The sequence below is a fragment of the Vulpes vulpes genome, chromosome 9 (assembly GCF_048418805.1).
Source record: "Vulpes vulpes isolate BD-2025 chromosome 9, VulVul3, whole genome shotgun sequence".
In the NCBI taxonomy this organism is placed as follows: Eukaryota; Metazoa; Chordata; class Mammalia; order Carnivora; family Canidae; genus Vulpes; species Vulpes vulpes.
In genome coordinates, this window is record NC_132788.1 from 3,475,744 (window position 1) to 3,503,509 (window position 27,766).

The 27,766-nt window shown below is 58.7% G+C and overlaps 2 protein-coding genes across 3 annotated transcripts; one reads left to right on the forward strand and one right to left on the reverse strand.

The window, feature by feature from the left end:
* Positions 1-4,027: 4,027 nt before the first annotated feature.
* On the forward strand, positions 4,028-18,834 carry RAB17 (RAB17, member RAS oncogene family). 2 transcript variants are annotated; one of them, XM_025984316.2, is made up of 7 exons: positions 4,028-4,266; positions 9,375-9,484; positions 9,643-9,802; positions 14,657-14,808; positions 15,788-15,913; positions 17,918-18,011; positions 18,233-18,834. In XM_025984316.2, the coding sequence occupies exons 3-7, from the start codon at positions 9,646-9,648 to the stop codon at positions 18,343-18,345; spliced, it is 642 nt and encodes a 213-aa protein (XP_025840101.1). In that variant the 5' UTR covers positions 4,028-4,266; positions 9,375-9,484; positions 9,643-9,645; the 3' UTR covers positions 18,346-18,834. The 2 variants fall into 2 exon arrangements, with proteins under 2 accessions (XP_025840101.1, XP_025840100.1); XM_025984315.2 differs by lacking the exon at positions 9,375-9,484 and having other exon boundaries at positions 4,030-4,266.
* A 7,298-nt stretch (positions 18,835-26,132) lies between these two features.
* Positions 26,133-26,907, reverse strand: PRLH (prolactin releasing hormone). Its single transcript, XM_025984321.2, has 2 exons — positions 26,808-26,907; positions 26,133-26,296 (listed from the first exon to the last, which is right to left on the reverse strand). The coding sequence occupies exons 1-2, from the start codon at positions 26,905-26,907 to the stop codon at positions 26,133-26,135; spliced, it is 264 nt and encodes an 87-aa protein (XP_025840106.1).
* Between the last annotated feature and the right edge of the window lie 859 nt (positions 26,908-27,766).

Genomic DNA, 27,766 nt, shown 5'->3' on the forward strand with positions numbered 1-27,766 from the left:
TCCACCCTCAGGCCTCGGGCCACACACCCCAGATCCTGGGCTCGTAGTTAGTCTCCCCTGCGGCCGCCCAGGCACTGCTCTCACCCTCACACTGCTTGGCTGCTTCCTTCCAGAAAGCTCTCCTTCCTCCAGGCATTAGGCAAGTTTCTGGTCCATCTTCAGTGGTCAAGTGTTTCCTCCTCGAAGGAGTCTGCCTTGACCCTTCCCCTTCCACCCGGCCAGGTGAGCTGGTCTCCCGTGCCCGCCCTCGCTGGGCCTGCAGGGCCTGGTAGGAAGCAGGCTCCTGTCCCAACCCGTGGATCCTGGACGCCCCAGGGCAGGACTCTGCTTGGTCGGCTCTGCCCAGCCTGACCGGCAGCCAAGCACCCAACTGATTGCTGAGCTGAGGAATTTAACTTGCTGTTCAGAAGTCCCTGCTGGAATGTTCCATTGAGATAAGCAAGGGTGAAGGTTCTGAGGCAAGGCAGGCGACCCTTTCTGCTTATCTCAAAGGCCTTAGGAGATAAGAACATTCTGGAAGGTGTCCCTCGGCCGTCTCTCACTCTGAGTCTGGTCCATAACCATGGCTCCGGCTCTGTAAGGAAGCCCAAGGAGGAAGGGGAAGCTCCTCTTCCCCACAGGTCCCCAGACGGGTCACAGGGCCACTCTTCTAGGGAAGGAGAGGTGGGAACCATCCGGGGCACCCTGGTGGCCTCTTCACTGGTCGCTTGGGGGTGTGGGGTCTGGGCAGGTTGTTGGCAGTGTCTGCAGCTACCTTGATAACTGCTTCGAAAATCTCAGAAATGTGTCTGTGGCAGCAGGTCAGGCATTTGCCATGTGACCCCAGCAAGGCCAACGGGTGGCAGGGTACCAAAGGCTGGTCTGCAGGGGAAGGAGCCCGCGGGCTGGGGCCGCCTCGGGGAGCAGAGGGCCCCTCGCACCGGGGATACCAGACCCGAGACTGGAAAGTCAGCTGGCAGGTTGGCAGGGGTCCTGCAGAGAGTCTCCTGACACTCGAGGGGTGCTCAGACCAGACAGTCCCCAGGGGCCCTCCCGGCTTCAAAATTCTAGGATTTTGGATTCCTTCCAAAAGGCACACGTGTGGCTGTGAACGGGTGTCCTCGTATACGTGGCCTGGTAAAGTGGCACAGCAAGGGTTCTCTCTGTTAATGCCAACGCGGGAAAGTTGATAAAATGCCAAGAGAGAAAGCTAAAAAGTTGGCGAGGCTCTATCGGGATCGTATTAACGGTGGTCACATTAGCAAATTGCTTATGTACCATTTTTGCCTAATTTCCACGACAGGCAGCACGATCCTGGCCTGCACAATGCTGTACACAGTGGGGTTGTGGGCAGAACGGGCTCCACGTGTTGATCCTCCCCGTCAGGGACTTTCTCTGTGCCTGGGCCTGACGGGATGTCCGTGTGGGGATGCGTCTTCAGAATTGTTGATTGATTGATTGATTGATTTTATTTGAGAGCAAGAGCACATGAGCATGGGGAGGCACAGAGGGAGAGGGAGAAGCAGGCTCCCTGCTGAGCACAGAGCCTGACGCAGGGCTCGATCCCAGGACCCTGGGATCATGACCTGAGCTGAAAGCAGATGCTTAACCCACTGAGCCACCCAGCCCCCCGCCCCACCCCATCTTCAGATTTAAACACGAGTGTGCAGGTTTCTCTCTCGGTGGATGTCTCTGTGGTGAGAGCATCTTACAGAGATAAAAGGGACATTTGGGATGCTCTGGTGAGGAATAGATGTGGAGGGGTCGTGACCCGGTCGTGACCGGGGAGCTCCCTGTGGGAGGAACTGCAGGCTGTAGGGGAAAGACCCAGCCAGGGTAGGAACTATGCAGGATAAAAGGCCTTGTGGGGTGGGAAGGGGCCAGGTTATTTGGGGTTGGACTGAACCCCGGGGCTGGCAGGTGGTTCCCCACCATCCACCAGCAGTGTGCCAGTGGGGAGCTTTCCCCCTGTGTCAGCTGGGCAGGGTGTGGGCTTTAGCTCAGGCACTAGGGTGAGCAGGGTTCTAGTATGGCTCTCAGGACGGCTGGCCCGTGGTGTCCACCCCTGCCCCCGAGGGTGCCCAGGGCTGCGGATAAGATGGATGTCACTCTCGATTTAGGTTGTGTCATATGGCAAAGGTGAAGGGGTTTTTGCAGACGTGATTAAGGCCCCTCATCAGTTGACTTTGAGTTAGTGAAACGGGACATGTGCCCGGTGGGCCTCACCTCATCAGGTGAGGCCTTTCTAAGAGGGTCTGGAAGCAGACAAACTTCTCTGCTGGCCTTGAAAGGGTGAGCTGGTGGATGTGAGCGGGGCTGTGAGGGGCCACGTGACAAGGACCTGCAGGTGGGCTGTAAGAGCCGCAGGGGACCCCGGGAGACCCCCAGCCGGAGAACAGGATCTCAGTCCTACAACAGCGGGAGCTGATGCTGCCCACGACCAGCTGGGAAAGGACCTTGGATTCCAGAGAGCCTGGCCACAGCCTGTGCGACCCTCAGCAGAGGATCCAGGAAGCTGTGTCCCCACCCCCGACCCGCGGACTCTGTGTTCCACACCAGGCATGAAGACGTGGCTCTGAGCCTCCGGTGGGACCCTCAGTAATACAATCTCCGGGCAGCTGGGGAGTCACGTGCGAGCTGAACGGACTCCGGGAATCTCTTCTCGGCCGGCCTGGCTTTCACATCCACGTCTGACTGCGGCACAAAGCCCCGGTTTGGGTGTCAGATGCCGGCTATTAACCATCTCGTCCCCTTTGCTGGCATTTACAGCTCCCTCTCATTCTGCGCCCCATTCCCCCAACCTGCGGGAAGGTGGGTGCTTCACCGTGAGTGGGGCGAAGCCCATCCACGTTGAAACAGAAGAACGCACTCATCTATTTCAAAACTGGACCCTCCATCGTACAGGCTAGAGGCAGAGCATTACCTGTCTGCAGGTGGGGGGCTGAGGATGCCATTCGTAAGGGGGGAGAGCTCCTGAGTCTCCGAGTTCAGGGCGGCACCGGGCCAAGCTTGCTGGTGGGATTCAGGGGGGTGGCCACAGCCTAGAGGGAAGGACTGTGTGGAGGAGGGAGCCCTCAGCCCCCAAGGTGGTGTGGGTGCAGCAGAGAGGAGCTGGTCCTGAAGGGGTGGTGGGAGGGACATCCCTATGGAACCCAGTGCAGAGCCCCCCATCTCAGCAGAGCCCAGCGTGGAGCTCCCCATCCCCACAGAGCCCAGCACGGAGCCCCTCCATCTCCGTGGACCCCAGCGCAGAGCACCCCATCCCTGCAGAGTCCAGCGCAGAGTTCCCCCATCCCAGCGCTCCCCATCCCCGCGGAGCCCCCCATCCCTACGGAGCCCAGAGCTAAGCCTCCCATCCCCGCAGAACCCAGCACGGAGCCCCCCCAACACAAGACCTCAGGGCCCCAGGATGGCAGTTGGGGCAGGTGGGAACCCAGGAGGAGTGTCCCCCTGAGGCAGCTCCAGGGACAGGAGGCCCCTGGGCCTGTCCTGCGTTGGGTCTTCGCATCCCAGGAGGAGCTGCAGGATGGAGGCAAACCTGGGAGGGCGCATCCAGGGATCACAGGGCGTCCTTGCTGAGGCTTCCAGCCAGGACCCAGGTGTCCCAGGCCGGGACCCCAGGACCCCAGGACCCCAGGACCGGCGCCCTGGCTTGCCTCTGGCTCTGGGCACAGGGCTGCACAAGAGCAGGCTCCGGGAATAAATTCATTTGACCAAAATACATCCTTCTTTTCCCTGGGCTTGGAGTTTCCAGTGCAACAAAGATCCGTGCTGCTCCCAGGAAGGAGCCGAGGGGAAACCCTAGGCTCTGAGATGAGAGGCAGAGCATGAAGCTGAGACACTCCCTGGAGCTGGGGGACCCCCAACCACCAGATGGGAGTCTGTCTGGCTTCCCTGGGGCGCCGGTGCTCCTGTGGCGGCCTTGTCTTTCCAGTCCAGCCTCCTCGCCCCACCCTGTCCCAGGTGACACATGACCACTGTGGACTTTGCCCGGGAGCCTCCCCTGGACTGGAGGAGGAGACCTGACCTGGGGACTGGGGGTTGGAGGACGGGGTGGGGGTGGGGAGCGGGCCTCCCTGGGGCCAGAGCTGCTGCTGCTCCTTACCTGTTTCCTGTCGGAGCAGAACCTCTGCAGCCCGGCCACCACCATCCCCACCAGCTCGTGGGGGGAAGCAGACCTTGCCCCGAGGCCACGGGAGGGAGAAAGGGGACACAGGCGGGGGTCCTGCAGGACCCGGTGATGACAAGTTGTCGGGCTTCCCGGAGGTGATCGAGCCGGGGGAACGCGTGAGTCATTGTTTCAATTTCTGTGCATTCGCAGAGTGTGTGGGAATGTGTGTGTGCATATGCAGGTGCTCGTGACTGCGTGTGTCTGTGTGTGTGTGTCTGTATGTGTTTGTTTCTGTGTCTATATGTGTCTGTGTATCTCTGTGTGTCTCTATACTTCTGTGTGTGTCTCTGTGTGGACATGTATGCACCTGTGTGAGTGTGTGTCTGTGTTTGCACGTACATGCATGCACGTGTGTGTCTCTGTGTGGTCACCTATGCATGCGTGTGTCTCTGGATACATGTATGTATGTGTGTGTCTGTGGGCACACGTATACACACGTGTATGTGTATGTCTGTCTGTACCTCTGTCCTCGTGCACATAATCAAGAGGGCAAAGTGCAGGGTGGAGGGTTTGTTCCCCCGGGGGCCGGACGCGCCCTTGTTGGGATCCCCCGTGGCAGGCTGGGTCAGGTTCCCGGAAGGAGATGTTTGTTTACACAGTGGCTTTTGGAAAAAGTCCAGCTCCAGGCCTCGCCTGTGAACTGCGGGCGGGGGAGAGGAGCCCCTCCAGGGATGGTCTGGGATGGATCAGGATGCTGTTAGCCCCGGCTAATCTCGGTGTCCCGCACGCCCCGGGGCAAGGAGGACAGCGCAGTAGACCCTTCCCTGAAACGCCCCCCCCCACCCCACCCCGTGGAAGGACTGGTTTGGACTTGCGATCCTTTCTTTTTCCCTTTGGTGGAAAGGAGATGAGCTGGTAAGAAATCGGAAAAAGCTCCAAATGAAGATGCTACAGAGGGTGTCGCTTCCCCCTAACCGTGACTGTCCCGATCCTGAAGACAGCTTTGTGTTTAGAAAGACTTCGGATGACCCCCTCTTGATTAAATTCTAGAGGCAGGGTCAGAAGTCACATTTTCAATTTTCTCCCAGAATAGAGGGCTCTAGCCTCTGATTATTAGAAGCTTACAACGTGTAATCACACAAAAAGTTAAACACAATAGTGCTTTCTGTAGTCTAATATATTACTGAGAGACAATTATGACCAAGAAAAAAGTCCAGTATCTGGGAAATGGTTTAGCAAAATGGAAAAGCTGTAAGAATGTTTTGTGGGTTAGAAAAAAAAAGAGAATGTTTTGTGGTCATTAAACATATTACGTTGAATGCATTAGAACACACGCAGCTATGAGGAAAGCTGATTTTTATGCGTACTGGTTTTTTTTTTTTTTTTTGCGTTTTGGTTTTTTAAAGGTAGGATGCATAATGTTATGTTAGAGCTATGGGTTTTGGTTTGTTTGTTTTTAGGATTCATAGCAAAACAAAAACAAAACAAAACAAAAAACAACCCCAACAAGAAAAGAGGCAAAATGCCTTTCCTGGCTATATTAAGGGTGTGGGATTATGGGTGATTTAATTTTTTTTCGTACTGACAACGACGTGTTTATACTTATAGCAAAATACTATTTTTAAACAAAGCGATGTATCGTTGCCAGAGGGACAACGTGCTGGAATGTGGTACCGTAGGTGTATTCATTCCTAGTCCACCTGTTTTTGATTGATTCAGACTTGTCTTGGGCTAAAGATTTTCTAGCCTTAAGAGCTTTATTATTCCGAGCGCATAAATAGCAAAGAGAACCTGAGGGGGTATCTTTAAACACTCGAGAGTGCATCGCTGTGGGTGTGTTAGGACTTTGTGCAAAATCACAGCACAAATCAACGGGCCACCTGCTTCTCAGCAGGAGCCTTAAGTACTTCTGGCTTGAAACGACGTAATAGCTTGGAGAGCTGGGACGGTCCATCCTTACAGGGGTTTCTTCTTTGTAGCGTGGTTGAGCTGCACTTGACATCCAACGCCCCTAAGTTCGAGAGGCACACGTGGATTTGGCGCGTCGATGCGTCACGACGTGATGACCGCGCTCTGTTAGCTGCCGCCCCATGCCCCATCCTGCCTCATCCTCGCTGTGTCTTTCTGGCACTGACGACATTTAAGATCTACCGTCTCAGGGCCCTCCTGAGAGTATGTAACTCAGTAGCGCGGGCTCTGACCCTGTGCCGTACGTCAGATGCCCGGAACGTGTTCGTCTCCGAACGGGCAGTTTGCACCCTTTCACTGGTCTTTTCCCTTCTCCGCGCCCAGCCTTGGATAACCAGCGTTCTACTCTGTTTATCTGAGTTTGGGGAAAAAAAGACAGAAAGGAAGAAAAAAAGAAAGAAAGAAAGAAAGAAAGAAAGAAAGAAAGAAAGAAAGAAAGAGCAGTTTCTAAGTTAGGGTGTGCTGTTGAGCTGACTGCCGTGGGCCAGGAGCCAGGCTGGGGGCGCCCGGGGTGCCACCGCACCCCGTGGAAGCGCGTGCTGGTGCTCTCTGCAAGTGGCTGGGACCGCGCTAGTGCCCCAGGAAGCCAGTGTGAACGTGAACGCGGCCTGCTCTGGCTTCAGATTCTGTACCTTTGTCTGAGAAAGGCTGCCGGCCTCTCCGTAAGGGGGGGTGGGTAACCCCGGGACCCCTGGAGGTGTCTAGACCGGCAGCCTGTGTGGCCCGAGCCGGACAGGGTTGCGTGAGCATGTCCGTCCCACTCCTCCACTGAGATGGCCTGTGAGGCGTGGTCACCTGCACCCTCACAGCCTCCTCCAAGCATCCGTGCAAGGTGACAACCTTAAAGCAAAAGTGTTCAGCATTCCTTGGCCGCTCAGGGCTGAGCCACCTGCATGGAGCTGCTTCCGGGGCCCGCAGGACGTGCTTCTTCTGCTCAGCCTTCCTGCAGGTACCCCGGTTCCCTGCGAGGCAAGCTGCCTGGGGTTTGGCCGGCCGTGCAAGCTGTGTGGTGGAAACGGCATGTCCCCCCGACTATGGCTTTTTGCTGAGCCACTCCTGAGTGTGCTCACGAAATGTTTATTGAGCACCTACTATGTGATCAATGAATATCATCCTTGCCCTCGTGAGAGGTTACAGCCTGGTGCGTGTGAGATGATCTTAATAAGATGCTTGTGTAAAGTGGGTCTCGTGAGAGGTTACAGTCCAGCAAGAGACATAAGTCGTTAAAAAAAATAGTTCTATGAGTTAAGGCAGGTAAAAACCAGGATCATTTCCATCAAGAAGAGGGACGGGGGACTGCAGGCAGCATGATGGCATAGACTTTTTTTTTTTTTAAGATTTTATTTATTTATTCATGAGAGACACAGAGAGGGGCAGAGACACTGGCAGAGGGAGAAGTAGGCTCCCTGCAGGGAGCCCGACGTGGACTCGTTCCCAGGACCCCAGGATCACACTCTGGGCTGAAGGCAGCACTAAACCGCTGAGCCACCCGGGCTGCCTGATGGAAGAGACTTTTATCTATTTTATTAACTGCTGTGATGGGGACCGGGTATCAACAGGGTTGATCGGGTGATCAGGGGTGGCAGCCGTGGCAGGACGGCGGTTTGTGTCAGTAGGACAGAGAGGCCGGAGCAGATCTAGCAGCTTCCGTGGAAGCCGGCAGCTCCCCAGTGTCCGCTTCAGAAAAACACCGATGGAAAACTTACAACACTTCATCTCTCTAATCCCCTCGGAAACATCAGGCGTTCACCCTGTAAGCATCATGCACGATGGTGAAACTCGTGAATCTCGCATAAGCAGGGGTTCCTCACGCCTTCGGACCACTCCGGCTCTGCTGTGTCGGGCCCCCTGTCCCCGAGGGCCAGCGGCAGCCCCGCATCCTTCTCTCAGACCCTGTAACTCCCTGGTCACTTCCCTTCTAGAACAGTCTCCTTAGTTGTTTAGGACTCAGCCCTGCTGGTTCTGGGACTTTGATCCCGAGCTGGCTCCTTCCCCTCTCATCCCTGCAGGCAGACCAGACAGGGGACAGCTGCAGCGGAGGGAGGGTGGGGGTGGGGACCCAGTTTGCTGCTCTCTCTGTTCCTCTTGGAAATTCCCTCCTTTCCTCCATTCCCATCACCCGTGGGGCCCCCCTCCTGCCTGCCCACTGAGTGAGGAGGGAGAGGGGACTGCTCCCGGGACTGCCTGCCCCGGGGGGGATTTCGATGTCTTTTAGGGGAAGGTTTTCTTCCTACAAGTGACCCAGACCATGAACGGAGACAAAGTGGTGACATTCAGACGTCACCAGTCTGCTCCCAGTTTAACAGTGGGTCTGGCAACGGTCTTCAGGGACCCCTAGCATCCCCCCCACCCCCCGTGTGTGCTTGGCCATCGTTTGCCCCCTGACAAAATGCAGAGCACAGTCAGGAAGCATCCTTGCCAAAGATAGCTTTTTTTTTCTTTTTTTAAGAGTTTGTTTATTTATTCATGAGACACAGAGAGAGAGAGAGAGAGAGGCAGAGACACAGGCAGAGGGAGAAGCAGGCTCCATGCAGGGAGCCCGACGTGGGACTCGATCCCAGGACCCTGGGGTCACACCCTGGGCCGAAGGCAGACGCTCCACCGCTGAGCCCCCCAGGCGCCCCAATAGCCTGTGTCTGATCAAACTTCTGTTCTAACCACCAAGCTACAGCAAACACAGGGTTCATGGGACATGGTAACAACAGGGAAACAATCAGCGAAATCCAGATCGCAGAGTTGCAGGACAATCTGATCTCTCGAACAAATTAATTACAAAGGGGGAAAAAAAAAAGACTCCCTGCCTATAGACCGAGATTTGCAGATGGAGCAACAGGATGTCTGGGGTTTGCTTCACACCAGTCTTCGGTGGACGGGGGCTTGGGGGTGTGGGTGAAACCAGGTCGGCCACAGCTCATTATTGTGGAAGGGCCGGGGGTGCACGGGGCCCCCTGGGACGGCCTCCATCCCCTCCTTCACAGAAATCTTCTGTAACAAAAAGATATGCAGGATTTACCCAAATTTATTTTGATCCCAGAGCTGTTTTTCTCCACGGCTTATCCCTATGGGGGCTGAGGCTTTAGATCTAGTGGGAAAGACTGAGGTTTTGAGGTCCTTGAAACACGGGCTTTGTCTTCAGATAGATGCTTTCGAAACACCTGCTCTGACCCACGAGCCACCACGGAGAGAGCACGTTGCCTCTCGGGTGATTCTGGTGCTTTTGGAATAAGTAATAGTTTTTTTTTTTAAAAAAAGTGAGAAGTAATGGCGTGAGGGCAGCAGGCCAATAGGGTAACTAGCACACAACGGTTATTTTCAGGGTATGTAGCGCCTAGGGTGCCGTGGGTCCCGCCGGGCACCTTTAGGACGCTTCCCAAGCGCGGCTCACAGCACACCTGCCACCCAGGCACTGCTCACCCCACCCTGTAGGTGAGGAGACGGGGCGCGGAGTGGGGCGGGGGAGCCGCCCAGGCCGCCAGCCTCTGAGCTCCCTTCTCTGCCTCCCACTGGGGAAGCGGGGCTGGGGGTTGAAGCCACTAAGATTGGCGACAGACGTTCAACCCCCTGCACGTGTTGTCTCTTTGCAGGGCATGGCACAGGCGGGAGGGGTCCCCTGCCCTGGGGCTGCCCCGGGCCAGCCCTGCGTGTTCAAGCTGGTGCTCTTGGGGAGCGGCTCCGTGGGCAAGTCCAGCTTGGCTCTCCGGTACGTGAAGAACGACTTCAAGAGCATCCTGCCCACCGTGGGATGTAAGTGACGTGGGACAGCGCGCCCCTTGTGAACTGCCCTGACGTGGGGCGGTTCCCACTGTCCCCTGGAGCCCGGGGTTGCGCCCAGCACTGCAGGGAGGGGATGAGGCCCACCTTGGTCAGACACGCGCGGAATCCAGAGCTCGGACAGGTGTCAGCTTAGCGGGAGGGTGCAGGGGGCAGAGGTTCAGGGGAGGGACCTCGGGCCCCCAGGGGCTGGCGTGAGGGGTGGTGACAGGGGCCCCAGAGGAAGGCCCCCTAGGCTCTGCTTCTCAGCTGCCCGACAAGCTGGCCTCTCACCCTGCCTGCCAATGCCGCTCCCCTGGGTCGTTTACTGAAGAGTGGCTCCCTTTCTGCCTGCTCTCAGTTTACCACCTGGCCTGGACTGGGGCAGGGGGTCACGGTTGCAGGGAGGGAAGACCCTCTTACCCCACTTGTTAAAGAGGTGACGTGTCGTGGCTCTCAGGGGGAAAGGGTCTTTGGAGCATCTGCTGGGCTGTCGGCCTCTTCACATCCTGCCTGGGGCTGGAAATCCTGTTTTCCACCGAAAATAGAGAAATTCAACATGTGCGCTCCATGCCAACGCTCCTGGTGGGTGGCCAGCACAGCGAAAGAAGGATCCCACCCTCGGAGCCAGAACTTTGGCTTCAGACTTGGACTCCGCCATGGATGAGCCTTCTGCTTAGCACTTTGTTGAGTCCACTCATTCACTCACTCACTCATTCATTCATTCATTCATTCATTCACTACCTTCTTCACTCATGTAGCAAGTACCTGCTGGGCATGGCCTCTGCTCAGGCCTGCACTAGGTGTGGAAGATTCTAGAAGATGCCAGGCTCACTGGACCTAGACACACATGCTAAATTTGATGTGTGCATTAGTTAGCCAGCTCCTCGGGAGCCCTCCAGTCTTCTCCGGAGGGTGATTCCCAGGAGTGCCCGGGGGCTATGGGGGCTGCGGGGATCTGCTAGGCCTAGACCCCCAGCACTAGTGGTGAGCCTGGCAGGGGAGGGGTGAGGGGCTGGTTCCAGGATGGGGAGCTCGCGGAGAGCTAGTAAAGCCAGAGGTTGGGGCTGGCTGAGGGGGCACAGGGTGACTTTCTCCATCAGCAGGAAAGTGACACGACTCAGCCATGATACTGGACTTAAGAAAAAAAAAAAAACACAACAAAGTGCTAAGTCTGGCATCAGGGGGCTTCCATTGAGAGCAGAGACCATAGAAGGGGGCCTGGCCCAGCGGGGATTTCGAGGGCTGTGCACCTGCGTGTGAACTGTGTGAAGCTGGTGTGAATCGGGTGTGAACCGGTGATGCGGAGCCGAGCTGAGAAAGAGAAAGAGCAGCTTCCAGGCCAGGCAGCTCTTTGGGGTCACATGGAAGACGAGGGCCTGAAACCTAGGGCTCGAAGGGCTCTGCTTGATTTTGCAAATGAGGTTTTCCAGGAACAGGGCCTGAGCCCGCATTTGCACGTCCTGCGGGCTGCTTTCAGGCCCAGGCCGCAGCTGGGCAGTTGCAACTGTGAGGGCTTGTCCTGCGAAGCCACAAATATTTACTGAAGACCCTTTGCCAGAAACATTTGGGACCCCCTGCTCCAGCGGTCAGCGGGAGGGCGCCAGTCCCCTGAGAGGCAGTGGGTGGCCACTGTTCAGGCTCCAGCGGGAGGGCCCGGGATGGTGGTGTGGACACACGGCGGGCCAGACACTTGGGTCTGTGGGATACGCCCTTGTTGGGTCCAAGGTGGGGGGCTGCAACTGGGGCCCTCCCTGGGGGGCCGGAGGGCCCGACGCCCAGAATCAGCGGGCCCTGGGGAGAAGGCAGGTGCTCTGTGTGGACGGGAAGGTCCCTAACTTTCCCAGGCCAGGCAGATGGTGCTCCCCAGCCTGCGGTAGCTACCGGGACGGTGGGTGAGGGCCTGTCCTGCCCACAGAACCCTGCACTGGTCCTTCAGCAGGTCAGGGATGAAGCTGTCACCCTCCCCCGCTCACTTCAGAGGTTCTGCTAGGCTCAGGATGTGGATGGAGCCTGGGCCCAGGTTGGGGTGTGTGGGGGGTCATTGCTTGAGGGGCAGGCCTGGGTGTGCTCTCTCCCCTTACGGTCCTCTGCTTGGCCCCCGGACCACCCTCATCCTCCGGGGCAGCTTTGGCTGCCCTCCCCGCCTCCTTCCCCAAGCCAGGCTTAGGGCCCTGCCTCGGCGTCAGGGCTGGTGCCTTGGGTCTGCTTCCTGCCCACCATCCCCGGCGTGCGTGCCTGTGTGGGCAGATTAGCATCGAGCCACAAACCTCTAGCTGAGTTTGGCGATTCTTTATTCAAGCAGCTGCCAGCCGTGCTGCTGGAGCCTACGTACTGAGCACCTACTAGGTGCCAGCAACTGTGCTGGGTGCTGGGGACGAAGAGGTGAAAAGCCCTCCTTTGCCCCGAGGAGCTAAATCCCATGTGGAAATGCTGGATTCGTCCACTTACCTCTCAGGGTCTCCCTCCCGCGCCTTAAGATGCCACAACCTGTGGCGGTGGATTTTACAATTAGTGCATCATTATAAAAACTAATAATTTTAATATCAGGCAGGTAATTATTTTGTTATTATAATGCATTTATCAGTACATTATATTCTATATTTTTTAGTAGTTATTATGCTATTACAGTTATGACATCACTACATATTATTATAAAGGTCGATATTCCCACTTTTTCAGGCGAGGAGAGAGAGTAAGACCCTTCCTTTCGTTTGTGTAGATGCTTTTGGTTCAAAAGCCCCCTGACGGCAGACGCTTCCATTTCTTGTTTCTACGCGTGGCGTCGGCTCAATTTCTGGCTTTTTGTTGTGGCTCCGGTGAGCAGAGGAGCTGGATGCGGGGCTCACCTCCCCCTCGGCAGGTGGCTGGGGCAGTAAGGAGGGGGCGCGTGCCTGGGCCGTGGGCCCCAGAGACTCTCAGTGAATATGAGCCGAATGACCGACACGTGGGTAAACGGCTTGTTCTCTCACCTTGAGGTTGGCCCCTGTGGCGCGGGGACGTAGGCACCTCCCTGCCATGGGCTCTCCGTGAGAGGCTGGCCCGAGGCCGCTGAAGGCTCGGGTTCCCCTGTTACTGCTCAAGGTCATCACCTGCCGCCCCCGTCCAGTCCTGAGAGCAGGGCTGGGAGCAGGGGTCGGCCTGTCCCGGGTGGTGCTGCCTTCAAGCTAAGTCCGGCCTTCAGGAGGGTGGGGGTCGCTGGGTCCCCGCCAGGGGGTCTGGGTCCGTTGGAGACCATGTGCGGTGGCCCCGCAGCCGAGGACTGCGCAGGCCCTGGGCTTGGCCCTCCGGAACAGTGCGTGAGCCAGGACGGTGTTCCAGCCGCCTCCGGGCACGACCCCGTCCAGCCGGGGGTGCCGGAGTCAGAGTCATAATTGGGACAGACCACCCCGTGTCCCCGACGCAGGGCCAGAGTGGGAGTCCCAAGTGAGTGCGGCCTCCTGGGGGTCAGCCTGCTGGGGGACACCAGGGAAGCCTTGGAACTCCCAGCCAGGCCCAGCCACCCCCGGCCACCACGGAGGCCCCGGTCCCACGGCAGCAGAGGGCCCAGCAGGGGAGGTGAAAGCTCCAAGCAGAGTGCTGTGACCGGCGCGGGGGCCGGAGCCACAGGGAGCTCCCCAAGGCCCCGCTGGGCTCCCCACAGACCCCTTGCCCTGGGGTCCCAAGGGGTCAGAGCCCAGGGAATCTGGTCCATTTCCCAGGGCCTCAGGGTCCTATGACGTCTTTTGGAGAAATGGTGACATCTAGCGCTCGAGTGCGTATTTGCTGTTTGGTGGCCGCCCCGCGTGGGGAGGACGAGGCAGCCCAGGGGCGACCATCACCTTCCTGCTCAACCTCCCTGGCTGAAGCCCTGGGGGGCCTGAGAGGTGCTGTATCCATTTCACGCTCCCTCCAACCGGGACTGTTTATAGTCTCTCTCTCTCTCTCTTTTTAAAGATTTTATTTATCTTCTCTGAGATAGGCAGAGACACAGGTGGAGGGAGAAGCAGGCTCCATGCAGGGAGCCCAATGTGGGACTCGATCCCGGGACTCCAGGATCACGCCCCGGGCCGAGGGCAGATGCTCACCCACGGAGCCCCCCAGGGGCCTCCCTGCATGTACTTATTAAGCAGGGGTGGGAACGAGTCCAAGCACCCTCCAGGTGCTCACTGGCCCCGGGGGCGACAGGTGAGAACACAGAAGTCTACATGGGCCATTGGGTGTGCCAGGAGCGCGGAGAGGCTGCCAGAGACGGGTCCTCGGAAGGGAGCGGGGGCCCAGCGGCCACCCTTGGAGGCTGCTTGATGCTTGCAGACCTCAGCAGACACATAGGTGGGAGGACGAGTGATGCCAAGCGGGGACCGTGGAGAAGGGAGGTTGGCAGGGAGAGGGTCCACGAGGCTGGAAGATTAGCAGGACGCAGGAGGGAGTTGGGGGGGAGCCGGGGTGACCGTGAGCACCTCCCTGCATGGTTGGTCTGGCCTCTGAGAGGCCGATGGGGCAGAGGTGTGGATGGTTCTAGAGGTCCCCGGGGCTCAGCTGCATCGTTGGAAGCCCGTGGGGACACGTGGGACCCGTGGTTGTCAGAGGCCCCCTCCACGTCCCGTGGTCTGGGGGATTTTGTGTTGGGACCCGGGAGTTCCTCTTCCCACCCGAAGCCTCCGCAGAACCTACAACGGGTCTGCAGCAAATTGCTTGTGACACTTTGCTTCTTGCGGGAACCACCGCCTTCCAGAAGCGGGGTTTGCTGACGCCCCTCTGACGCGTTTGCAGAGCCCAGGGCTCACGAGGGCCCAGCCCGAGGTGCAGAGGAAGCCCGCGCCCCCCGCGCCCCCGGGTGACGCTCCCCCTCCCCGGGCTCCTGTTTAGGTGCGTTCTTCACAAAGGTGGTGGAGCTGGGTGCTGTGTCTCTGAAGTTTGAGATCTGGGACACGGCCGGCCAGGAGAAGTACCACAGCATCTGCCACCTGTACTTCCGGGGCGCCAACGCCGCGCTCTTGGTATACGACATCACCAGGAAGGTAAGGCTCGCCTCAGGCACGTCCCCACCCTCCTTTGCAAGCTTTCTGTGCTCTCGGGCACCGGGCACGGGGGGGATGCTGTCTCCTGGAGGCCTTCTGTGGCCAGCCCGCGCTGGTGCTTTGTGGCGAAATCGCCACGACCGGTAGAAAATGTGTTCATGGAAGTTGGTCACTTCCTCCAGGAAGCTCTCCCTGATAACCCCTGCTCCTACAGCCACACGGTTGAGTGTGTGCCCCTCCACGGCGCTCTCAGAACACCCTGCATAGTGCACCACCGCCCATCACTCACGATTCCTTGGGTGCCTGTGAAATTGGGCCCTGGCTGTGCATCCGGGTAGATGCTGAGTACGAGTGAGCAGGGACCTAGAGCAGGAGCAGAGTCCTGTGGGAGTTGATAGGCTCAGCCTGGGGTGGGGGTGCTTCCTGCAGGACAGGAGGGGGGAGCGGGGATTAGCCTGGTAGGTGGGGGGTGGGGAGGAGGGAGGGCAGGGGAGCAGGGAGAGAGCCCAGGCTGGGGGTTGGGGGTGGAGGGTGGAGGCGGGGCCAGCAGGACACCAGGCTGGCATCGAGGGAGGCCGCCCCCTGGAGCAGCTCAGCTGCAGGGCGAGGATCCTGGCAGAGTCCCCCAGTCAGGAGCCAGCAATAGCCAGTCGCCCAGACTCCCCTGCACTAGGTGGTCCTGGGGGGCTCCGGGACTGAGGGCCCCGGGAGCTTGGAGTCTGACCCCAAACAACCCGCAGCCTCCAGACTCCGGCCCTGTTAGGGGAGATGGAGCTGCGGCGTGGCCCAGGGCCCTGGAGGCGAGTCCCCTGGCAGGGGCTGTCGGGCTGTCGGGCTGTCGCACGGGCTGTCGCACGGCCTGTCGCACGCCCGTTGGAGCACATGCCTTTGCGCCGTGCGGCCGTCGACACCCACCTGTTTGCCGGCGTAGCTGGTGAAGCCCCGCGCGAGTCTGACGCTGAGTTTTGCCGCCTGCCAGGATTCCTTCTGCAAGGCGCAGCAGTGGCTGCAGGACCTCGAGCGGCAGGTCCCCTTCGGGGAGGTGGTGGTGATGCTGGTCGGGAACAAGACGGACCTCGGCGAGCAGCGGGAGGTGACCTTCCAGGTAGCCGTCGTCCAGGTTGGGCGGTTTTGTTCCCGAGGGGAGGGGGGGTGACCCCAAAGCACACGTGTCCACTCATATGCACACCTGTTCCTTGTCCCCCGCCCAAGTGCGTGCACGCCCACACACGCCTGTCACACACACTTGCACCCACACTCACAAACACGTGTACTTCCCTTTTGGGCAAAGATTTCTGGTCTTTCCTGGAAAATCAGGTCTACAGGTGGCTATTCCCTGGTGGGGAGGACCGTGCGCACCCCCAGGCCAGCCCTCCTGAGAGCTGCCAGGGGGTCCAGCCCCTGGCCTGTCTGCCAGGGAGTGGGGAGACACCTGTGGCCGGCCTGCGAGGGCCCCGGCCTGGTGATCCAGGCTCACCGGGACACCACGGCCCTTCCTATCCCGCTCTCCCAAGCAGAGTTGTGTGGTTTTCAGATCTTTGTCTTTGTGCTCAACAAATTATTGATAAAGGGACAGGTGAGTAAATCCAAATTTCCTTGCCAGGAACTGAGTGAGGAATAGAAAATAAAGCTGTAGTGCTTCTGTAAATCGACCAAAGACAGAGTAAATGCCGCAGAGATGCACATAGAGTGCTGTGGGAAGTCGGAGCAGTGAGCAAGGGTGTCAGCGTGTGTGCAGGAGGGGTGTGTGTGTACATAGGAGGTATGTGCGTGTCTGTGTGTGTGCGGGAGGTATGTGTATATAGGAGGGTGTGTGCAGAGTAAGGTACGCAGGTATGTGTGTGGGTAGGCATGTGCCTGTGCATAGAAGATGTGTGTGTAGGAGGTGTGTGTGTACCTAGGAGCATGTGCAGGTGTGTGTATTGAGGGTGTGTGGCATGTGTGTGCATGCACGTGTGTGTGTATGTGCGGCCGCATCAGGAAAGGCGCCGGGCAGGCCCGAGGGGAGGGCGCGTGGAGCAGAGCGTGCTGCCAGGAGGGCAGGGTGGGGGGCGCGGGGTGGGCTGCAGGGTGGGAGCTCCCCGCCGCAGTGAGAAGGCGCATGCTCTCCCGGGCAGCGACCCTGGCGGGTGGCATTAGGGATGGGCCATCATGTGGGGGCCAGCGGGGGTCGTTAGAGGAGTCCCGTGGGCTGGGGCAGGACGGGAGATGTGGAAGGAGTATGGGGAGGTCAGTGGGGCAGGGGGACCGCTGGGAGGCAGGGGTGTGAGGGGCCTCGGTGGCGGCGGCACCCCCACCCTGCGCTGAGCCCGTCCTCCTTGGGGGAGGCCTGGTGGCAGGGGCTCAGGCACAGCCCCCCCAAGGCCGGCGCTGCCGACCCCCGGCCCCGGGGCCACCGCCCGGGCCTCTTCTCTATCCGAGCTCCTTCCAAGCACTGGCGGGCCTTGGGGGGCGGGGGGGACACGGGCGCCCAGCCCTGGGGGGCCGGCAGGTGCCTCCGCCGAGGCAGGGACAAGGCCCACCTGCGGCACAGCGTCTGCATTACGCTCCTGGCTCTCATTTTACGATAGTTTCACAATTAGAAAAAGCGCCGCAAAAGAACTACCGCAAGTGGGCGTGCGCCCTCGCCCGGCCTTCCCCACGCTCACGTTTGCCTCAACACAGAACCGCGACCCAACGGGGTGTCCTTCGGGCCGATACACCGCGGACACACCCTGCTCAGACTTGATCAGGGTCCCCCCCGACCCCCCCGCAGCACTAACCCGTGCGGAACCTGAGCAGGGACCCCCAGCAGGCGGGCTCCCATCGGGGCCTCTCCTGCTTCCCTTCCCCTGTTCCTCCCTTCTCACCTGGTTTTCCCCACGTCACAGCCCACAGGTGCCAGGGGGTGGAAACAGGGAGCCCCTGGGGGGTCGCGGGTGCTGGCTCTGCTGCGGGAGCCCACCTGCTGGAGGAGGGGGAGCACCTCCCCGCTTCCCGGCCGGCCCCTCCAGGAGCACCAAAACGCGGCGCCAGGGCCCGTCACTGGTTCTTGGGTCTTAGAAGGCCACCGAGTGTCCCCGGAAAGCGTGGTTTGTCCACAGCGGGAATTTGGTTGCTGTCCCCGCAGGAAGGGAAAGAGTTTGCAGAGAGCAAGAGGCTGCTGTTCATGGAGGCCTCCGCCAAGCTAAACCACCAGGTGACCGAGGTCTTCAGCGCTGTAGGTGAGCGGCGGGGCCCCCAGGAGGGCCGGGGTGGGGGAGGTCATCCCTCGGGCTGCTTTGTGGGGTCCGGGGACCCGACAGGAGGTCTCCAGGGGCCCAGGGTGAGCACGATTGCCAGGGGCCCCAACTTTGTGGCTCTGGGTGAAGGGCAGCTCGGGGGGGGTCCCCGGGCTGCTGGGCGGGGTCCTTCCCTCCCAGACCGCGGTCCCGTCCCTCCACAGGCCGGGAGCTGCTGCGGAGAGAAGAGGGGAAGCAGGGCCGGCCGCAGAGGGGGGAGGCCGGGCTGGCTCGGAGCGGGGTGCCCGCGGGGCCCGCCAGGTGCTGCGCCCAGTAGCAGGAGCCAGGCCATCCCGGGCATGCAGAGGACGCCCCCCGGGGAGCCCCTGCCACCGTCCCCGGCTCCGAGAGGTCCTGGAAGCTGGCATCCCGGAGCGTCCCCGCTCCCGAAGCCGGAGGGAATCACTCAGGAGCGGATCCGCGCCGAAGGCCGTCTAGGGGCGATGGAGGGAACCGTCACCTTTTAGCGTTCGTGCGCCCTGCTCCTTGGTGCCCGGGCAAGCTGTACTTTCAAGGTCAAAATGACCCGGCAAAACGTTTTAAAGCAGGGCCACGATTTCTGCCCCGAGCCCACAGTGTACACTGGCCTCATTTAAAAATAATAATAAATTAAAAAATATATATATAATACCCAACAAGGAGCATTCCCCATATAAAGATAAGAAAAAGAAAAAAAAAACCCACCTCCCTAGTTCCTATAAAGATGAAAGTCACAGAAACTCACACACACTGGAAACATAAGATAAAAACCTGCACCTTTCTGGAACGTCCTTTGTCTCGACGGTTTGTGCGTAGCTCCTTATGTAGGAGACCTAGGTGACCCTGCGCCGGATGTTCCATCCCGGGAGCACGCTTTGCTTTGCGGAGCTGGAGTGTCCGGGGCAGCTGTCCCCACTCGGGCTCCAATAAATGTATTTTTTTTTTCTCTTTAACAATTTAGAAAAGGTCTGTTGGATTTATGTTGCTGGGTGGGGGGGTAGGGGGGTTGTTGTTGGCCCCACGTCAGGGGACACTGGTGCCCGTGCCTGCCCCGCCCAGACGGTTGTGCCCTCAGCTGCCTGGGCACCGGGTGCGGAGGGGTGAGGTGGGCCAGAGGGGACGGGGAGTGCTGGGCAGGGCGCCCGTCCGGGAGCTGGGGGAAGGGGGGCAGTGTCAGGAAGATCGCCGGCCGCCTCCGCTTCCCTCGGGGCAGCTGGGGCGGGGTTGGGGTGCCAGGGCCCTCCCTCCCCACTCCCTTCTCCAGGCTCTGAGTCCACCGGGTGATGCACGTGCCTGGCGGGCCTGAGGGCACAGACTTTTGGCCCGTGATGCAAGTTGTCCTGCTTACATGTCTGCAAACCTCAAACCGCTTTCGATAACCTGCCCGTCGGTGAGTCTGCAAGGTTGGGGTCTGCCCTGGCACGTGTTCTAGGAGGGCTGGTGCTGAGGGAATAAGGAGGCGGGCCCGTGTGCAGGCTGCGGCCCAGGCGGCCCAGGACGTTTCTCCGGGGGTGACACGTGCGTTCACCTCGTTCCTGCCTGCTTTACCACCAGGGCCCTGGTGGTCGTCCTGGGAGCTAAACCCTAGTGTCAGTGAGGGTGTTTCGAGGGTGGCTATATTTTTTTTGCGGGGGCGGGAGGGGCGATGGTGTTGGTTTCCATCCTTGCAAGGACTGTGATAAGCCAAGTCTGAAATTTTAAATCCTAAGACATCGTGGTGCACCTGGGAAGGGTGGCTTTGCCGTATCAACGGTAACGATCAACAGCAGGACACACCTAGGGTGTCCTTTCACGTTGACTCTGAACTCCCGACATCCACAAAGGGTGCGTCCCCATTTCTGGGGGCTCCTCTGGACTTGGTCTCTGCTCTCGACCACCCCGCATGGGCCCATCATCCCAGACTCAGGCCTGGACCTTTGGTTGGGGCCCAGCGGATGGGGAGCCCTGGCAGCGGACTGACCGGGACACCGCCTGGCATTGGTGAGCTAGGTGAGGTGGCCTCAGCGTGGCTGTGTCCCCCCAGAGGTCAAGGCTCCCCACAAAGCTTCCTACGAGGTGGGGCCCTGGTTCCCTCCTCATCTATAGGGCCAGCCTCACAGGATCCTCACTGGAGGGAGCTGGGCCTGGGCAGACCCAGCGTCTGTTCTGGGGACGGGGGACAGGGGGCGGGGAGCGGGGGTGGGGGATGGCAGCCCAGGATCCAGGCCCCTCCCCGATGCATATTCTCAAGGAGCTTCTCCTGTGTCTTTCTGGACAAACACAGATTTCCCAAGGCTTCTCTTGTCATGATCTTCGAGAAAAGCTAAAGGACAAATACAGAAATAAAAGCATCTGAGAGAGAAAAAAAAAAGCATCTGAGAGGGACTGCAACCCAGACTTCCACTCACACACTGATTTTTCTTAAACAATGTCATTGGTGGCAGTTTCTGACTGTAGTCAAGTCGCATGGTTTTTCTTTCATATGATTATTCCCGAGTTGATGAGGTACGTGGGGTGTGAGTCCCTGGGGGTGCCCAGCTGTGTCCTCGTGCTCATGCTCTCCCCAGGCCTCCCCCCTGCAGCAGGGCTGGGGACCCCCTGCGCCCACCTGGTGGGACCCCCACTGCAGCATGTCTGGGGACCTCCTGCGTCCACCTGGTGGGACCCCCTGCAGCAGGGCTGGGGACCCCTTGCGTCCACCTGGTGGGACACACCTGGGCTGCAGCGGGACCTGAGGTCGCCCCCGGCCACTAGATGGCCCTCCAGCATCGCTCAGGGCAACCCCGGCTCAAGGGCACAGGGTCACGGAACCAGCTCTGCTAGAGGCCGGGCTTTGAGATTTCCGAGGAGCTGACTGATGCAACAGGAAGTGGGCAGATAAGGATGTTGCGTGTAGGATGCCCACGTATCTATGCCTATCCCCCTCCGTTTTGTCAAGCTGGTATCACTGCGCTAGAATTTATTATTAAAGCATATCCTTGGGACGCCGGGGTGGCTCAGGGGTTGAGCACCTGCCTTGGGCCCAGGGCGTGACCCCGGGGTCCTGGGATCGAGTCCCACATCGGGCTCCCTGCATGGAGCCTGCTTCTCCCTCTGCCTGTGTCTCTGCCCCTCTCTCTCTCTGTCGTGCATGAATAAATAAATAATCTTAAAAAAAATGAAGCATATCCTTGGGTGGATTTCCACCGGGCATCCTTCCGTGGTGCCCCTAGACCGGATGGGGCTCCTTGTGCTCCTGGAGCTCACGTTCCCCATCGCCCAGCTGTGATTCTCCTCTCCCTCTCCTCGCCCTACTCCCTACTCGGCAGGTGGCTCAACCCTGTGTCGGAATCACCTGGGAGCCTCTGCCGCAGCCCCCCTTGCGCACCACAGGCTTTGCTCAGATCCGTCTGCACGGGGCTCCTGGGGGGCTCAGTCCGTTAAGCATCTGCCTTTGGCTCAGGTCATGATCCTGGAGTCCTGGAATTGAGCCCCACATTTGGCTCTCTGTTCAGCAGGGAGCCTGCTTCTCCCTCCCTCTCTCTGTCAAATCAATCAATCAATCAATCAATCAATCAATCAATTCTTAAAAATAAATAAATAAACGGTCTGCGGTGCAGCTTGGCCCTGGGCCCCGGGCATTTGGAGCCCTCCCAGGTGAACCTAATATGCTGGAAAGGTGGGGAACCACCCGGAGGGCAGAGGTTCTAGCCTTCCTTCTCTGGGGTGCTCGGTGCCTGGTGCAACATCTGACACATGCCAGGTGCTCAACAAACGTGTGTCCAAACAAGAGGATGGAAACAATTTCTTCCGCTGAGACGTAAAGGGAAGGCAGACTTTCCAAAGCCAGCCTCCACCCCAGCTGACAGGTGTGTATGGAAGGGTCTGTGTGCCAGGCTTTGGAGAGAGCCCACCTCACCTCTGCTCTGTCCGGACCCCTGTGATGGGGCATGGGGCGGGGGGCAGTGGGCAGAGAGCACGCCTAGAGATGCACCCAGGGGGCCGGCGGCATTTCCCCGAGAAGACTCCTCAGGAATACCACTTGCAGGTGTGCAATGGCCTCGGGTCCCGCGGGAGGCCAACCTGGGAGCCCCCTGTGCTGCCTGCGGCCTGGGAAGCTGCTGCAGCCCTGCTCAGCCTGAGTTTGGAGCTGGGTCCTCTCTGGAGCTGTGTGTGTGTGTGCGTGTGCACATGTGCATAGGCGTGTACAGGATGGTGGCAGGAGGCTCCAGCTTTGGTAGGTGCCCCTAAGAGGAGGCCTGCTGACCTGCCTGGGACCGTACCCTTTCCCCATCTTCTGTTGCTGTGGCAGGTGTCTCTCCAGCCCCCCTGGAAGAGGCCCCTTTGCACTGCCAGGAAGGAAACCACGAGGCCCTAACGGAGCCACTGATGCTAAGGCGTCAGTCAAGCAAGATTTAGTACTTAACCCAACTGCAGTTTCAAATCCCCCTGGAATGAGACCTTTAACCTGTCAAGCTGGAATGTCCCGGAGGCAATCCTCTGAAAGACCCCTTCCCCCTTAGGAAGGCAAGTGATGCCCATAAATTTCTTAAAAAATAAAAAAGCCTTCTCTCTGCCTTTTTTTTTTCTTTCTTCTTCTCTCTGCCTTTAAAAACCTTTCCTTTTCTGGAAAGGTAGAGCACCTCTCTACCGGCTAGAGCGAATGCTGCCCGATTCCTGAGTCACTTCATAAAGCCAATTAGATTTTCAAATGTTTGAATTTTGCTTTTTAACAGCCCAGAGGGCCTGACTCAGGGGCCCATCCTTCTGCTTTTAAAAATTTATTTCCAGGGCGCCAGGGAGGCTCGGTGGGACTCTGGATCTCAGCTCAGGTCTTGATCTCAGGGTTGTGAGGTCGGGCCCCGTGTTGGGCTCCACACTGGGTGTGCAGCCCACTGAAAAAATATGTATTCTCTTCTTGGGGCTCCCACTGACCAAACTGAGGACAATTTGAGCATCGAAAATTATTTGTAAGGTGTTGAACAAAAAGAAAGAGGGAGAGAAGTACCTCCTTTAGAAGAATCCAGCTAATCAGTGGGGAAGGAATTGGAAAATCTCCTTTGTTCGACCCACCAACCCACCGGAGGGGTCATCTGTTCCCAGCAGGGATGTTCAGGGGGTGCTTGGATCACTGGCTCGGGGCTCGGGGTAAACCAGCTGCTGCCTCAGCATACAGTGAGGGGAGGGTCAGACCCGCATCTCTCCAAGTGGGGCCTGGACCATCCATCAGATGTGGTGCAACAGAAGGGACACAGGGTTCTGCTGTCCCCAGTGAGGAACTGAATCCGGCTGAGGCCCTGGATCTCACTCTCAGACCACAGGAAATGCAGGGAGAGAAGAATGAGGAACAAGAACAAGGTAACAGCCCTCCAGGGATGGATCAACACGTCACACACCGGATCATAATACAGGATAATGTGTCTGGGTTCTTGTAAAAGTCAATATCACGACGAAAGAAGAGGATCAGGGACTAATGAGCAGTACTAACTGCAACAGTGAATTTAGATTGAAGCCTGGTTAAGAAAGAAAGAAAAAGAAATAAAGAAAGAAAGAAAAGAAAAAGAAAGAAAAAAGAAAGGAGAAATAAAAAGAAAAAAAAGAAAGGAAGAAAGGAAGGAAAGAAAAGAAATAAAGAGAAAGAAAAAAAGGGAGGAAGGAAAGAAAAGAAAGAAAAGAAAAAGAAAGAAAAAAGAAAGAAAGAAAGGAGAAATAAAAGGAAAAAAGAGAAAAAAAGAAAGGAAGGAAGGAAGGAAGGAAAGAAAAGGAAGAAAGAAAGAAAGAAAAAGAAAGAAAAAAGAAAAAGAAAGGGAGGAAGGAAGGAAATAAAAGAAAGAAAGAGGAAAAAAAAGAAAGACAGGCAAGACTTTTTGTCCATACTTGGGGATTTTTGAATACAGACTGGAAACCACATGATATTATGGAATTACTCGAAAGAAAATGTCTCAGGCACAGTGATTTTGTGGTTATGTAGGACACTGTCCTTATTTTGAGGAGAAACACGTGGAAATACTTAGGAGAAATGTCATGATGTCTACAACTTACTTCCAAATGAGAGAGGGAGAGAGAAAACATGGTAATGACCGTTGAGTCTAAGCGGAGGGTACGTGGATGCTCATTAGGTTACTTTTCGAACTGTCTTGTGTGCTCGGAAACTTTCGTAATTAAGTTGTAGGAACCGTGAAACCGCCCACCCCGGCACAGAAGATGTGGCAGTGTCCTGGGGCCGCCCGCCCGGGGTGCCGTGCTCCGGAGCCCGTCCCCACACCCCTGCATTGCCCTGTCTGAGCCCCACCCCGGGTTGCGAACACTTAAAAAAAAAAAAAGGCAATTCAGTGGTGTTAGCACATTTACAGCACTCCGTGACCTTGGAACCTGAGTCCAGATCTACTCTCCGCCTCTGTCTCTGTCTCGCACATTCGTGGAGATCCGGTCACGCGGCGCGTGGGCTTCTGCGTCTGGCTTCTCCGGTTCAGCATCACGCTCTCAAGGACCCAAGCCGTAGCATTCGGCCCAACTGGGTCCTTTATTCTTTATGGCTGAGCAATAATCTGCGGTGTGGCCGGACCACATCCTATCCGTTCTTATCTGTTGGTGGGTATTTGGGCTGTTTCTAGTTTTTTTTTTTTTTTTTTTTTTTGCCTACTGTGAACTGTGCCGCTGTGAACATTTCCGTGTAAATATTTGTTGGAACACCTGTTCTTTGTTCTTTCGGGTCCACGCCCCGGGGTGCTATGGGCCATATGGCGACTTCTCCGACTTTCTGAGGAAGTGCCAGACGGCTTTCCTGGCTGCCCACGCTTCCAGGCCTGGTCCAGCAGCTGGAGCCCCCCTGACCCCTCCCGGTCCCTCGCTCACTCCACCCTGGGCAGGTGCCCACGTAGCAGGGGCTCTTCCCTGGGAGGGGCTGACCTCTGCCCTCCCTGAGGCCCCCTGTGGCTGGGGAGTGAGGCCACTCTGCGTCCTCTCCAGGTCTGATGAGCCACAGGCCCATCTTCCCTGAACTGGAGCAGGGACATCTGGGGTCTGGGGTCCCGCAGGCCTGCTCTGAGGCCTCCTGGGTGTCGATTGTGCCCTGTGGTCAGCGGGGGCTCCTGAGACCTTGCAGGCAGGGTGCAGGCAGAGGCCCACGAGCTTTGGGTTTGGAAGTAAACGGATGGGCCTGTCCCCACCACCCTCCTTCCTGCACGCTGGGCTGGAGCCAGCCTTGGGAAGGCGTTTACACAGGACGCCCACTGTGTTGGCTGCAAGCAGGTGCTGTGCCTGCCTGCCCCCTGGAATGAGGCAGGTGTTACTGTCCTGGCGTGTTCAGGTGTGGAAACTGAGTCCCAGAGTCAGGAGCTGGGCTCAGCTGCCCCGTGAGTGGTGATGTGGCCCTGGCACCAAAGCAACCTACATCGGAGGCAGGACATGGGACATCTTGGCATGAATTGATACAGGAGGTAAAGGGACACATTGTGGTTCATTTAGGTTCAAGTCCCCTGCTGTTGATTAGAAACAAGCAGCTTGGGACGCCCGGGTGGCTCAGCAGTTAAGCTTGTGCCTTCAGCTCAGGTGTGACCCCAGAGTCCGGGGATCGAGTCTTACATTGGACTCCCCGCAGGGAGCCTGCTTCCCCCTCTGCCTGTGTCTCTGACTCTCTCTGTCATGAATAAATAAATAAAATCTTTCAAAAAAAAAAAAAAAGAAAAGAAATAAGCAGCTCACACTTCTCTTCCTCCTCTGAGTGCCAGCAAGGGAGGTAAAAGGGACGGGGCTCAGGGAGGGTCAGGCCAGGCCAAGGGGCTGTGCCATCCGTCCTCCTGCCCAGGTGGTGCAGTGTGCAGCCTGGGCAGCCGCTCGGGGCGGCCGAGGTGGAGGGCACACGTGCAATGGGCTGCAGGTGAGCCCGGAAGGGCCCAGCTCCCCTACTCAGGGCCGGGTGCCCTCGGGCAAGTCATGGAGCCTCTGGGCTGCTGGGCTGAGTGTCCTTCTAGGCTAACGTCCCAGGAGGGAGACCAGCTCCCCTTTGCCACCACAAAGACACACCTATACAAGACCAGCTGCTTTTATTAGGACTGAAGGGGATGTAGCCAGTGGAGGGCGCGGGTTGGGGGGGCTCCTGGGGTTATTCCACTGCGTGCAGGGCCGTCACCCGCCCTGGGAGGGCTCAGCACCTCCTTGCAGGGGGAGGCAGGGGGGCTGGCGCCAGAGGCTCGGCTTCACCGCATCCCCCAGGGCTGCTCTCCTGCGGCCAAAGCGGCCCACGGGCCTGATTCCGCGGCCCGTGTACCAGGCAGGATCGATGTCAGGGGCTGGAAGGGAAGGGCCAGAGCAGGGTGTGGGTGTGGGTGGTGCATCCCCCCGCCTGGGTGCACAGGGCCCAGTGCTCCCCACAGGGGCTCTCGGCTCCGTGCTGCCCACTGGCCCGGGCCCTGCCGGGACCACCTGCAGACCAGGGACACCCAGGGGGCGTGGTGAGGTCAGTGCTGGGGAGTGGGTGGCTTTGGGAAATGGGAATTCAAATTCACCAGCAATCCCTTCCTCCCCCCACGCAGCTCCCCCCGCCCCAGGTTCTCGTGCCAGGGCTGGGAAAAGGCAGCTCTGGCCCTGGCCGCCCCGGGGGGCAGGAAGTGACCCCCTCAACTGTGTGCTATGCAGGGGTGGGGGCACCAGGGAGCAGGGCCACTCCGGGGAAAGGCCACCCCCTCCTAGAGCTGAGCCACCTAGCAAGGCCATTCCCCCCCACCGGGTTAGGAGGTGACCGGGTCCCCGCTGGGGTCCCTGGGGGTGGAGAGGTGGGGGGTGAGGGAGGCGGGCACTCACTGCGGATCTCCATGGAATGCGGGTGGCCTTGGCGGGCAGCCCCCAGCAGGGTGAGGCCCAGCAGCAGCAGGCACCAGAGGCAGGCGTGCAAAGCCTTCATCCCCGGACTCCTGGCTCAGGCCCCGCTGGAGGTGGGATCCGCACGGGAGGGCACAACCTGGGGCAAAAGGCAGGAGCCCTGTTCCGCAAAACGAAAGCGGCAGCCTCAGCTGATGAGAGCACGGTGTGTGTGACAGGGTGTGCATAGTGTGCACATATGGACGAGACAGTGTGCGTGCCGGCCGGTGTACACGAGAGCGTGCGCACACGTGGAGTGCATGCGTGTGCAGCCAGGCTGCAGCGTGTGCGCCTCCGATCCGAGCGGGACCGGGCCTGGGCGCGAATCCGGCAGGCAAACCTGGCTCCTTGCAAAGTCCCCCAACAACCCCGGGGGCTTCGTTCCCTCCTCTGACAGTGAGTGTTACCTGAGGCGATCCTGAGTGTGTCAGCCTCCGAGGGGCTCAGACGTGTCTGCACCGACCCTCCTGTCAGAAGGATCCCGGGAGGGTGTAAGCCGTGGGTGCCGAGAGGTGGGCTGTGTGGGAACTGCCTCGGTCTGTCTGTCTGGAGGGGGGTGTGTGTGTGCCGTGCAGCTGGGCAGGCGGCCAGAGGTGGGCAGGTTGTGGGGAGCTGGGCCCAGGGGGCCTGGGGTCACCGTGGAGGGTGGGGGCCGTCTGCCTACCTTGGACCCGGCCGGGGCTCACGGCTGGGGTGCAGGCTTCTTTCCCTGGCTCGGCCCAGCCCCCGAAGCCTGTTCACTCCGCCCCACAGGGCAGGCGATGTGGGGGGGTCTGCGATCCGTCCTTGCCCAGAGCCCCCTCCTTGTCATGACCCCTGATGCAATACGTCTCCAGCAGGTGGGACCTGCTCCCAGGCCGCGGGACCCCCACACGTGGCGCATGGCAGGCCGAGAGGGCCGT

What these genes read in the sequence shown, in the direction of transcription:
- RAB17 (XM_025984316.2), top strand. Translation starts at nt 9,646, where the DNA reads ATGGCACAGGCGGGAGGGGTCCCCTGCCCTGGGGCTGCCCCGGGCCAG. An exon ending in AGCGGGAGGTGACCTTCCAG is followed by an intron (nt 15,914 to 17,917) that starts GTAGCCGTCGTC and finishes CTGTCCCCGCAG; the next exon opens with GAAGGGAAAGAGTTTGCAGA. An exon ending in CGAGGTCTTCAGCGCTGTAG is followed by an intron (nt 18,012 to 18,232) that starts GTGAGCGGCGGG and finishes GTCCCTCCACAG; the next exon opens with GCCGGGAGCTGCTGCGGAGA.
- PRLH (XM_025984321.2), bottom strand. Translation starts at nt 26,907, where the DNA reads ATGAAGGCTTTGCACGCCTGCCTCTGGTGCCTGCTGCTGCTGGGCCTC. An exon ending in GCATTCCATGGAGATCCGCA is followed by an intron (nt 26,297 to 26,807) that starts GTGAGTGCCCGC and finishes CTTCCCTTCCAG; the next exon opens with CCCCTGACATCGATCCTGCC.